Source organism: Lemur catta, chromosome 1, assembly GCF_020740605.2.
Source record: "Lemur catta isolate mLemCat1 chromosome 1, mLemCat1.pri, whole genome shotgun sequence".
In the NCBI taxonomy this organism is placed as follows: domain Eukaryota; kingdom Metazoa; phylum Chordata; class Mammalia; order Primates; family Lemuridae; genus Lemur; species Lemur catta.
In genome coordinates this window covers 278,549,521-278,562,057 of record NC_059128.1, presented here as the reverse complement: position 1 = coordinate 278,562,057, position 12,537 = coordinate 278,549,521, and the positions used below count along the sequence as shown (strand labels likewise).

The following is a 12,537-nucleotide window of genomic DNA, read 5'->3' as shown; positions in this document are numbered from 1 at the left end:
GTTGTATCTCAAACTACTGAAAAAAATTAAGTCTTTTTTTCTTCACTGTAGGACAATAACTAAGCTGTTTATTAAGTGGACAAAGTAGTACATATTTTTCTCTCTTCTATACTATAACACCAATATTTATAAATCAACAATGTTTCCTGACTCAGCTTCAAGTCTACCATCTGATACTATTCAGAATTGGATGGATTATAATGTTACAGTTATTCACTCATATGCAAATCCCAAGTGTTTCTCTTTCTACCAAAGAAAAGTAAAATTGAACAAGAATAAGACATAAGCCTTCCATTGTACTTGGCATTCGTCAGGACTGGGCAACATACTTCTCACTGTTCATACAAAATGAATAACATATAGTAACTTACTTGGCTTCCAGACAGGGATGCAATCGTGATATTACAGAACTATTTTGATGTTGAAACAGAAGTGGCCAGAATATGTTTATTTTAATGGCATCACAATAATCTTGCAGAACAGAAATTGGTTTATTACACCATATACTGCAGATGTCAAATTCTTAATTTAAAAAAAAAGTTTAAAATTAATATCTGTACCTCATTTTGGAATGAATCAATGCTATTAATAGTAACAAGGTAAAAATGGATATGGAAAGAAATGAATGGAGGATATATTTTAACCTGTTAGATGTTAAGACTATTTAAATGCTGGCTAAAACTCTATTTTAACAAGAAGTTTTGGTTTCTAGTGAAAAAAATAGTAAGAATACATTTTTAAAAGATATATAAATCTGTTACGTTGATATGACTAGATGGATGGACATCCCTTTACAGCCTTTCAATAAACTGACATTAAAACACCAGTGTACTCACCTGAATTTCTCTCACTTTGGACATAATCTTTATATTGCATACCCTAGAAAGAAGAAAATTCTTTTGATTTGTATCTGGTAAAATACAAAACTACAGTTCTTGATTTTTAATGTAAGGATTATCGGAAATAAACTGAAAATTTTCAGTGTACATTTACACTTTGAACATATCTTCAGCCAATGAGTCTTAATTTAAGGCCTTTTTCATAGTATTTCCTCAATTTGATTCTATGGCTCTCGCTAAGAGCGTCTCTAAGCCCCAGTCAGAAAACCACTTTTCACTATCACTCCTTCTCTGGCAATCAGATTCTTATTGTAGAGTCACTGTTACCTTCCCTTCTGAAACCACCTCTTAAAGCATGTATACCTCCATGTCAAAACCAATATACCACAAAAACATCTTTACTAAGAAAACTAAACCAGAAAACCTTTAAGACATAATGTCCAAAGCAAAAAATTAAAAAACCTACTTACCAACCCATTACAGTAAAGCTGAGTCACACGAACATAATCATCAGTCATAAATTCAGGAGCAAAGACACAATCATCCACATAAGGGCAATCTTCTAACAAGGCATAATCTGTTACAGCGCAATCTCCCTCAGCAGAATTGTCCATGGTGCACGATCCTAAGGAAACAATACAAACCCAAATCAATAATTAAATCATTTGCGATGATCTGAGAACCAGTTTTCCTGGCTTCTATGGCTTATTAGAAAAATACCTGGAAGCTATGCCCCAAAGAAGTAACTTCAATCAGAACACTGAGCTCTGGAAGATTCTCATCCCCATTCTGCTGTTCCTTTTCCCCTGACTCTCCCCCAATAGTTTAATCTATTTCTTTTCCTTAGGTTCACATATTCACCATCTCTACTCTAACTTAATCTGTTTAACGTGTCTCCTTTTAGATGGAAGATAATTAAAGGCATCTTATTTTTGTACGTGCCTAGCACATGGTAAGCCTTCAAATAACTGTTGAATGAAGAAAAAACATCTTCCCACTACTGCGCTTGTACCCCACCTACATCTACTGCACTCTGTAATGTGCCACTTCATCATACACAGACTCTACTATATTCTCAATCTCCTGTCCTGAACTAAATCTTGACTCCACTGAGAAAATCGTTTCCTATCAGCTGCTCATACTCTACTGTCCATCTTTCAGTGTTTCTATCTTGGGCAAAGGAGCAAGGCTAGAGCGGTACAGGGTGAGTCTGTCAATCTCCTGCCTCCCCAAGGCCACATCCAGACCTTCCATCCTCCTAACACCTCACAACCACTGCAACACACAGCACTGCTAGATTGCAAAGAGAAAAAACCCATCACGTTATCAAAAGCCATGTTTTATATATACTTCAATGGAGGAAAGGGGAATTAGGGCTGAAGTTTCAGACTAAGGTCTTTTTTTTTCCCCTGAAGAAAGTTCAATAATAGGGATTTTTATAGCTATCAAAACCTAAACATCACTGAAAAATACAGCATTTATTACTTCTATCTCTTGCCCAAATAATGGCCTTCTCTTCCTGTCATCACCAGCACATCATTAACTCCATTCCTTATACCTCTTCACATCACCACTATATCCCATTATTGGGACAAACCAAGTTTCTTTTTTCCTAAGCAAGACCACCATCAGTCCTTGAAATACAAATCTATTTCTTTAATCAATCTATCCAATTTGCTGTATAAAAATTCCACAATGTCAGAAGTGAAGAACAGTAAAAATTTTCCTAGCAAACTCTTTGTACTATGTGTCAAATACTGTACCAAATGTTTCACATGCATCATCTCATTAATCTTCACAGCAATTCTTCTTGGCAGGACCAATTATCATCATCTCTGCTGTACAGATGGAAAACATTCTCAATAAAATTAAATAATTTGCTCAAGGTCATCAAGCTAGGAAGGATTCAGACCCAGTCCTCTGATTCCATAGTCTCTTCTCTCAAACACTCTATTTCACTATATCTACTTTTCCATCACTGCCACCTATTTACCTCTTGGTTACTGTCATGTTTCAAGAACACTGGCAACTAGTTCACAGTGTTCTCTTTCCTCCAAATCCCACCATCATCCCAGCCACATAAAGGCCCATGCAGATAATACCCTAGCCTCGCAGTTTACCTCTTCAACTAACATGAACTTCACTACCCACCTCACTAGGCTCTTCCTCCCCAGGACCACACCTCAGATCACTACCCCAGTCTAAGCCAGTTTTTAAATTTCTCATTCTGATCAGCTCCCCTCTCACCACAGCCAAGGGTCATTACGGCTCATGTCTTCCCTGTCTCCTACCACAGCCATTCCTCAACCTCATCAACAACTCTCCTTCCTTTTTCTCTCATCCGAATCCTCTATTCTCATCCACTTTCAGTTTCCTTACGATTTGGTTTCCACTTCTACCGTTCAAGGGAAACTGCTCTCAATAAGGTCATTAATGACCTTCTACAATAGATTAGTTATCTATGTCTACAGCCTGACCTGTTCTGCATGAACAATACTTACAGAAGTTTAAAAATTTACTCCAAAAGTGAACAATGACCAGAAAAAATAAGACACCAAAGCACCCAAAGTATGGCACATAATGTAGGACATATGCTACCCTAGAAAATATATATACTTTTAAACTCACTTGTCTTATAAACTTTTTTGATATATAAATACAGAAAGAGCCAAGAACTGTCTCAGCCTACACATCATGGCGTCAATTACAATACAATTAATGTGCTGATACCTGGCAGACTGAACCATCGTGACATGACGCTGGTCATTCAAGCCTAACAGATCTCACTCAATACAACACACAGCACCAACTGTACTGTAATTACGACACTGGTGTAATTTTTATTTTCTGTTTTGTTTTAACTAGAGAGGCGATGTGGCAATTTGGTTAAGAGAATGGACTCCAGCCAAGAGTGCCTGGCCTTAAATCCTGGCTCTCCCAGGTGATCTTATGCAAGTTAACCTCTCTGTGCTTCCATTTCCTCATATGTGAAATGGGGATAACAATACCTCCTACCTGATTAATCAGTTAACACATGTAAAGTGCTTACAAGAGTACTGGGCATATGGACATGCTGCAAATACCAGCTATCATTAACATTAATACTAGGTGAGTATTTTTTAAAATCCACTATTTAGATGCTTCCATCTAAGTTGTCTACCTTAATTGCTACATCCAAAGAGCACTTTTTGGCTTACAACTTACTTGACGCTGTGGACCACTTCCTCCTCAGAACTCTTCATTTGGACTCCAAAGACCATCTTCTCCTGGTTCTCCTCCTATTCGTCTGGCTGCTCTTCCTCAGTCTCCTTCATGGGCTCTTCTTCTCCATTCCCTGCCACCCAAATGTCAACTCTCTTTTCTTCTCACTCTTACTCTCTCCTTGGGTGACCTCATCCACCACACCCATGGCTTAAGACAACACTTTCTGAACTTCCATCATTTGCATAGCTTCACCATGATTTTTGCCATTTCCACATGTTACATGTATTTTACTTAATATTTCCCTTTTATTGAGCTCACTTGGCCTAAGTGATAATGTCCATGGTATCATAGGTTTGATGTGCAAGTTATGTTTTTCATACACATTAAATTCTTACCTATTAAAAATTTTTCAAGTGTTTATCTATGTACCATTTTAAATTATCTCATACTGCACTATAGGAAACAATTGCTTCCAAACTTCCAACTGCTGAAAGACTTCCAAATCTCCCCAGGCTGGGTTGCATCTCTTGACTTCTAGAACCTCCCTATCAACTACTTCTGGATCTTAACCAAGATGTCCCACAAGCCCCTCAGATTCAGTAAGTTCAAATACAAACATCTTTTTCCTCAAAAACAAACAAATGAAACCAAGTTCTTTCCTCTTTCTGTATGCTGTTTATTAGTTAATTGCTCTACATGCCACCTGATTACCCAAACCAAGAACCTGGGAGTCAATCTAGACTCCCCAGACTTCAACATTTCTATCCAACTTACCACTAAGTCCTGTCATTTCTACTTCCCTAAGAAATCTAAAATTAGCACACATACACTTCTTGATGCCCAGTGCCACTTGCCTTAGTTGTACCTTCATCTTTTCTCTCCTGAACTAACTAAAGCAGTCTCCTAACTGGTCAATCTTAGCATCCTCTAAAACTCTGATCATACCATTTTACTGCTTAAAACTGTTCAATAGCTTCCCTTCATCTTCAGAATAAAGTCCAACCTCCCTACTATAAACATAGAAGGCCTGTTTTGATGCTAGTCCTGCTTTTCTCTCCAGTCACTCCATGACACACAACCTAGAAGCCAGTCATATCCAAATGCCCTTCCTTACTAAACAAATCTTATTCTACAACCACCTCATGCCTACCAGTCCTTAATACTGAATCCCAGGAAGCATTTCCTGATCTTCCCACTACCACCAAGTTTATGTGTGCACCTCTTCTCTGTAAGTCCAGAGCACCCTGACCATAGCTTTGACAGTAGTTTTCACACTGTTCAGTCATCACAGGTTTTATCTCAGTGGGGTCACTATGAGTCCAGAGGATACACTGTGTAATACACTTGTTACCTGTACTGTTATTTACTCAATAATTTTCTTTAGAATAACTAAAATTTTAACTTAGATGTAAACTTGCTTTAATAGAAATTTTAATATCACCAGGAAATCCTATGTTTGCTATGACAGATTTTTCTGATACAAACTAAAATAAATATACTACTAAAATTAAATATTAAAATAAAGAACTTTTAATCCTATCAGTTATGGTGAACCAGTTACTCTGGGGGACTCTACAATTACAAAAAAAAAAAAAGTAGATCCTAGATTTAAAAAAGAAATACTTTTTAGATGTTTTTGCTGAGCTCATAGAAATATGGGAACATTTAAAGCTACCCTCACCCCCCCAACAGCAACAAACCTTGAACTAGAAATTAAACCTAGCAGTCAAGAGTACAGTTGTGGTACCAGTAAAGCAGTGGTGGTGGAATCAGGACACTGAGCCCTGGGCCAGAAGCAAAAAGTAAGAACTGAAGTGTGGCCCCAGTTAAACTCCCTGGCTCCAAGCCAAAGCTGACATAAATGCTTTCAGAAAGAAAGCATGCCCAAACTAGACTCTCAAGATTCCCACAAAGATCACTCAAATTGGAGTTCATAATAAATGATCAAGGAGTACAGGAGGTGACAGCCACCATGAGGGAGAGACAACACAAAACAATAAGCAGTAAGTTTAGACCCCAGCCCACCCCCCCACCAAGGATATCAGACATTGGGATTGCCTGATACGGTCTACAGAATAGCTATAGATTCACAAAAATGAGCAAGCAACAGGAGACCATGAAGAACGATTGGGTATGTCAAAAAGAACCAAGTGGAACTTTTAGAATTAAAAATATAATTGTTGGCCAGGCGCGGTGACTCACGCCTGTAATCCTAGCACTCTGGGAGGCCGAGGTGGGAGGATCACTAGAGGTCAGGAGCTCGAGACCAGCCTGAGCAAGAGCGAGACCCCTTCTCTACTAAAAAAATAGAAAAAATTACCTGGACAACTAAAAAAAAAATATATATATATATATATGTGTGTATATACATATATATATATATATATATATATAAAATTAGCCAGGTATGGTGGCACATGCCTGTAGTCCCAGCTACTCGGGAGGCTGAGGTAGAAGGATTGCCTGAGCCTAGCAGTTTGAGGTTGCTGTGAGGTAGGCTGATGCCACAGCACTACAGCCTAGGCAACAGAGCAAGACTCTGTCTCAAAAAATAAAACATAAAAACTAAAATATACATATATATATAATTGTTAAAAGTTAAAAAAAAAAAAAGATGGGTTACAGATATTAGGCACAGCTAAAGAGAAAACTGGTGAAATAGAATATATGCCTGATGAAATTATCCAGCATTGTAAATTCTGATAAAGAGAGACAAGGAGATGAAAAATATGAAAAATTAAAAGTGAAATGCAAACAGTTTAGTACATACATATGCAGTTAAAGTTTCACCAGGAGAGAACAGATAAAATCAAAGAGAGAAAATATTTAAAGAATACAGGGCTCAGAATCTTCTAGACCTCACAGGAGAAAATTCAGAATCAAGAAACATGTGTATCCAAAATAAGGATAAATAAAAAGTAATCTCCATGGAGACTCAGAAGTAAAATGACATAACACCAAAGACAGAAAACCTAATACAACTAAAAGAAAAAGAATATTTTCTTCAAAAAAGCACAAATAAAACTGGCAGCATACTTGCATGAGCAACAGTAGCATAATATTTTCACCCTGCTGACAAAAAAGAGACTACCAACCTAGAACTGCACATCAATCAAAATGATCTCTCAGGAGCAAGGGTTAAATAAAAATAGTTTTAGATGAAAACTGAGCTGACCACCAACCAAGAAACTTGGACTACTAAACATATCAATTAGAAGACATAGATTGTCTGATAGAATTAAAAGGAAAATCCAGTAATATATTCTTTATAAGAGACACCTAAAATGTAAGGACACAAAAAAATTAAAAGCAAAATGAAGGAAAAGGATATTCCAGGTAAATTAGCACCAAAAGAAAGATGGGATCAGACAAAAAAGACTAACACAATAAAGCAAAATTAGGGATGGAGAGGATCACAACACAGTAAAGGTTCACAATCCACTAGGAAAACAGTGTTAAGCTTGCATGCATCTAATAAGAGTCTCAAAATAAAAACAAAAATTGTTACAAATACAGGAAATCTGTAGAAACCAGGAGATTGCGGGCTGGGCACGGTGGCTCACGCCTGTAATCCTAGCACTCTGGGAGGCTGAGGCGGGTGGATCGTTTGCGCTCAGGAGTTCGAGACCAGCCTGAGCAAGAGCGAGATCCCGTCTCTACTAAAAATAGAAAGAAATTATCTGGCCAACTAAAAATATATATAGAAAAAATTAGCCGGGCATGGTGGCGCATGCCTGTAGTCCCAGCTACTTGGGAGGCTGAGGCAGGAGGATCGCTTGAGCCCAGGAGTTTGAGGTTGCTGTGAGCTAGGCCGATGCCACAGCACTCTAGCCTGGGGAACAGAGTGAAACCCTGTCTCAAAAAAAAAAAAAAAAAAAAGGAAGTAGGAGATTGCAACATATCTCTCTCAATTAATGACAGGACAAATAAAAACTAATAAAGACTGTTTGAACACAATTAACAAGCTTTACCTAATGCATAAATAACAATTAGAGAATACATACTGCAGAAGTACACACAGAACACAGGACATAATTCACTAAGTACATGGCAATAAAGCAATAGCAAAAAGGTGTTTTTAAAAACAAAATACAGACCACATTCTCTGACAACACAAGAAATCAATAACAAACATTAAAAATTTCAAAATCTATTTCTAAATAATTCGTAAGTCAAAGAACAAATCAAAATGGAAATTTAAAAAATACTTTAAAATTTACTTTAATGCTTTAAACATTAAGATTTAAAAGTTAATGAAAACACTACAAATTAAACTATGTTAGACAAAGCCAAAAACTGACTTTGAGAAAGTTTATAGCCTTACACGTTTATAGTAGGAAATAAGAATAGCTGAAAATTAATATTAAACATGCAACTTAAGTTAGAAAAACAGGAAAAGAACAAATTCAAAGAAAGTAAAAGCATGGAAACAATAAATAAAAGAAGGGGGGAAAAATCAATGAAATAAAAAACAAAGATATACTACACAGGACTAATGCAGCCAAAAGTTAATCCTTTGCCAAAATTAATGAAATAGATAAACTTTTGGCAAGACTAATCAAGAAAAAAGGAAAAGTCAGGCATAAATAATATTCAAAATGAGAAAAGGGAACATAGCTACAGATAAAGCAGAAATTAAAACAATAGCATAAACTTGATGCCAAAAAACTTAAAAAATTTTGACAAAAAAACAAATTTCTAAAACTTACCAAAACTGAATAAAAGAAATAGAAAACCTAAACAGTCCTATGACTATTCAACTGCTGATTACTATCCAACTTCCACAAAGAAAACATTAGATCCAAATGATCTTACAGGTAAGTTTCACCAAACTTTTAAGAAACAAATCAACCCAAACTCTCCCAGGGAACAGAAAAAGAGGAACTATTCTCAACTCACTGTATAAGGTCAGTGAAATCTTACTACGAAAATCAGACAAGATAGTCAAAAAAGAGAAGTGAGAGGTAATTCTATTTGTAAACAAATGCAAAAATTTAAATAAAATATTGGCAAACACAATCTACTAGTTCATAAAAAGATCATAAAGACCAGTTTGGCTTTATCTCAAGAAAGACGATAAGAGAGAATGAAGAATTCTAAAATCTATAAATTGGAATTCACTGCATCTAACAGATTAAAGGAAAAAACCACAAGATAGTCTCAACAGATGCAGAAAAGCAGGTGACAAAATAAAAAACACAGAATTTTCTAACTTAATCAAAAGTATCTACAAAAACTCATAGCAAATGTTATTCTTAATGGGGGAAACATTCTATTTAAAATTGGGAATGAGACCTGTATGTACGCCCACTATATTCATTTCTAATCAAACAACCATGATCACTTCCATTGAACATACATCTAAAAATAAACTGAAAGCAAAAATAATTGGAAAGGAAGACCCAAAACTGTCAGTATTTGCAAATGATATAATTAACTACATAGAAAACCCAAAGGAATTCCAGAAAATGTTAGAACTAATAAGAGCTTATTGAGTAGATGACTAAAGATTAATATTTTTAAAACTCATTAAATTTCTATTTACTAACAATAAAGCCAGAAAATAGAATCTTTATAAACGCCACCATTTATATCAGCAACAACAAACTCAGAAACATCAGAATCAACATTAAAAAAGATCTCCACAGAGAAATTTATGAAACTACATTGAAAAACTACATAAATGGAAATACCATATTTTTAGGATGACTCAAAATCTTAAAGATTTCAATTCTCCCCAAACTGTTTCAATCAATTCTAATTCCCAAAAGTTTTTTCATATCATGTAACAAACCGATTCTTAAAACAAGAACACTGGTCCTGAGACTCCAACTTCTCTCCAGCTATCAAGATGTCTGGTAAAACTATAGCATTACTAATTAAGACAGTGTGGTATAAAAAAACACAGAGACAGAGAAGGTGACAAGTGAAACAGAAAGGCAACCCACATGCACAGAAACTAAATATGTGAAAGAGATGGCACAGCAGATCACTGGTGAACAGAGGGCCTTCAATGAATGGTATAGGGATAATTAGAGCCACAGAGGAAGGAAAAAATGAATGTGGACCACTATCTCAAACCATACACGAAAACTAAGCTCAGATGAGTTATGAACTTAAATGTGAAAGGCCATCATTTTAAAATTTCTAAAAAGAAACATAGAAGAATGTCTTCATAAGAAGTTTTCTAATTATATGACATTAAAATTAAGAACTTCTGTTCACCAAAATATACCATGAAGGGTGAAAAGACAGGCCACAAACTGGAAGAACATATTTACAATGCATGTCATTAATAAAGGACCAGTGTTACCAGTGTATCAGTTTTTACAGACAACCCAACAGAAAAAAAGGATAAAAGATATGACCAGGTATTTTATAAAAGGGAAATAAAGATGATTTCTAAACATAAAAAAGATGCTCAAGCTCATTGATAATCAAAAAATGCATATTACAACCACAATGATGCATCATTTTATACCCATTCCATTAAATAATATTAAGAAGTCTAACAAGAACAAGTGTTGAAAAGGTTGTAGGTTAACTCTTACACACTGCTAATCAAAGTATATAAATTGACAAAACTGCTGGCCAAAGTATAAGCTGGTACAACCACTTTAGAAAACAATCAGGCATCATTTTGTAAAGCTGAAAGAACATTGTAACTCTTGACCCAGCAATTCCACTTCTAGCAAATAGCCTACCACGGTGGTATTCCAACCTTTTTTTGCTCACAAAACCACCAAAAATGCTTTTAAAAATTACATACCCTTTACATGTTAAGATAACATCTAAAAAATTTCACCATAAGTTTAAGTAATTGTAAAGGATGAATTTCTAGAGTACCATGGTAACATTTTAAAGTAAAACTGATACATGCTTCTTTTAAATGTATACTTATTACTAGCATATAGCTGGTCAAAAAATATACACTGGCATTTTTGAAAATGCATCTCTAGAGGAAATGCATGGGGAGGTGCCCAGATTTTAAGAGGCTCTCCCTAACACTATAAACTGTATTTTAAATTACCCCTTTGTTTTCCCCTAGCAGGTAAGCCCTATTAAGACTCTAGTGGGCCTGGGGTTTGCCTTTCTTATGTAAAACACTATTGTGAAAAGGAAGGTCCTCCAGGAGGCCTCTATCTAGACCTCAGGCATTACCAATTTTAGTAAAGAGAACACATGGAATTTAATCTAGAAATTGATTGATTAACATCATTTGTACCCCACACACTCCTTAGAAAAATCTTCATTACTCCCCTGGGGGTCTTACACACCAGTGTGAAAATCAGAGAAAGCATTACAGCTGTGTACTAGACAAGAATCTTCATCATAATAGCAAAACCTGGAAACAACCAAAATGTCCATCAACAGGAGAATGCATCTCTGTGTTATATTCACCCATGGAATATTACACAGCAGTGAAAATTAATGACTTACATCTATACTCAATATTAGTGACTCTTAGAAACATAACATTGAGTGAAATAAGCAAATCCCATATGACTTCACCCAGCATTTTTTTTTTTACTCAACAACAATAGAAACCATACAATACATTGTTGAGAGATAGATACATATCTGATAAAATTTTTAAAACGCAAGGAATAACACACACAATTCTGGATAGTAGTCACCTCTGGAGGTAAGCACATTCAGTATTGATCATTTTGATTCTTGAATGGTGGATTCACAGGTGTTCATTTTATTGTTTTGCTTAACAATATGCATATGTATTACATACTTTGAACGTATCAAGTATTACATAAAAATGAAGATTTTTTTTAAAAACATTCATCATATGAAAAAAAATGCTTTTAATTAAATCACCTCACCTGCCACTATAGAGGTACACATAACATATCACAGAAATTCTATCTTTACATTAACCACAGGAACTGACATACATTAAGTACATAATAAATGTTCATTGGAATTAATCTTATAAGCACCAAACGAGATAAAGGCTGAGCCAATTAGCTGTGAGAGATGAACCCATAGGCTGACACAGGGTTAGGGCAGAAGCCAAGGTGGCTGCAAGCAAATTTAGCAACAAGCTAAAGTCGTAAAGAAGTTGGTCAGTAAAGAGAAGGCAAAAACGTAAAGTCTGATAACATAACATGTTAGCAGGGATGTGAGGAAATGGGTGTTCTCACTCAATACCAGTGAGTGAAAATTGGTACAACCACTTGGAGAGCTTCTGTGATATTTGGTTAAGTTGATGCACATAACCTACCATCCAGCAAATCTACTACTAGGTGTATTTCCTAGAGAAACTTTCAAATGTGTGCACAAGCATACAAGTACAAACATATTTATTGCAGGACTGTTTTTAAGAGTAAAAAACCGGAAACAACTTCAAAGTCCATCAATAGGGAATGTATAATTAAATATGGTATATTCATACAATGCAATTCTATACCAGCAATTAAAATGAATGAACCAAAGATAACACAATTATTCAATTTATTCATATATAAATCTCAAATGTGAT

The 12,537-nt window shown here is 35.5% G+C and overlaps 1 protein-coding gene across 1 annotated transcript in view; it reads right to left on the bottom strand.

Moving 5' to 3' along the window:
• The window catches only part of TTC3 (tetratricopeptide repeat domain 3), a 108,127-nt gene extending 102,076 nt beyond the window's left edge, over positions 1–6,051 (bottom strand). Inside the window, exons 1-4 of the mRNA XM_045540657.1 lie at positions 4,044–6,051; positions 1,310–1,464; positions 837–879; positions 372–522 (exon numbers count right to left, since the gene is read on the bottom strand). Coding sequence (XP_045396613.1) covers positions 372–522; positions 837–879; positions 1,310–1,453 — 338 coding nt within the window. The 5' untranslated portion in view covers positions 1,454–1,464; positions 4,044–6,051. The remainder of the gene's footprint in view (positions 1–371; positions 523–836; positions 880–1,309; positions 1,465–4,043) is intronic.
• Between the last annotated feature and the right edge of the window lie 6,486 nt (positions 6,052–12,537).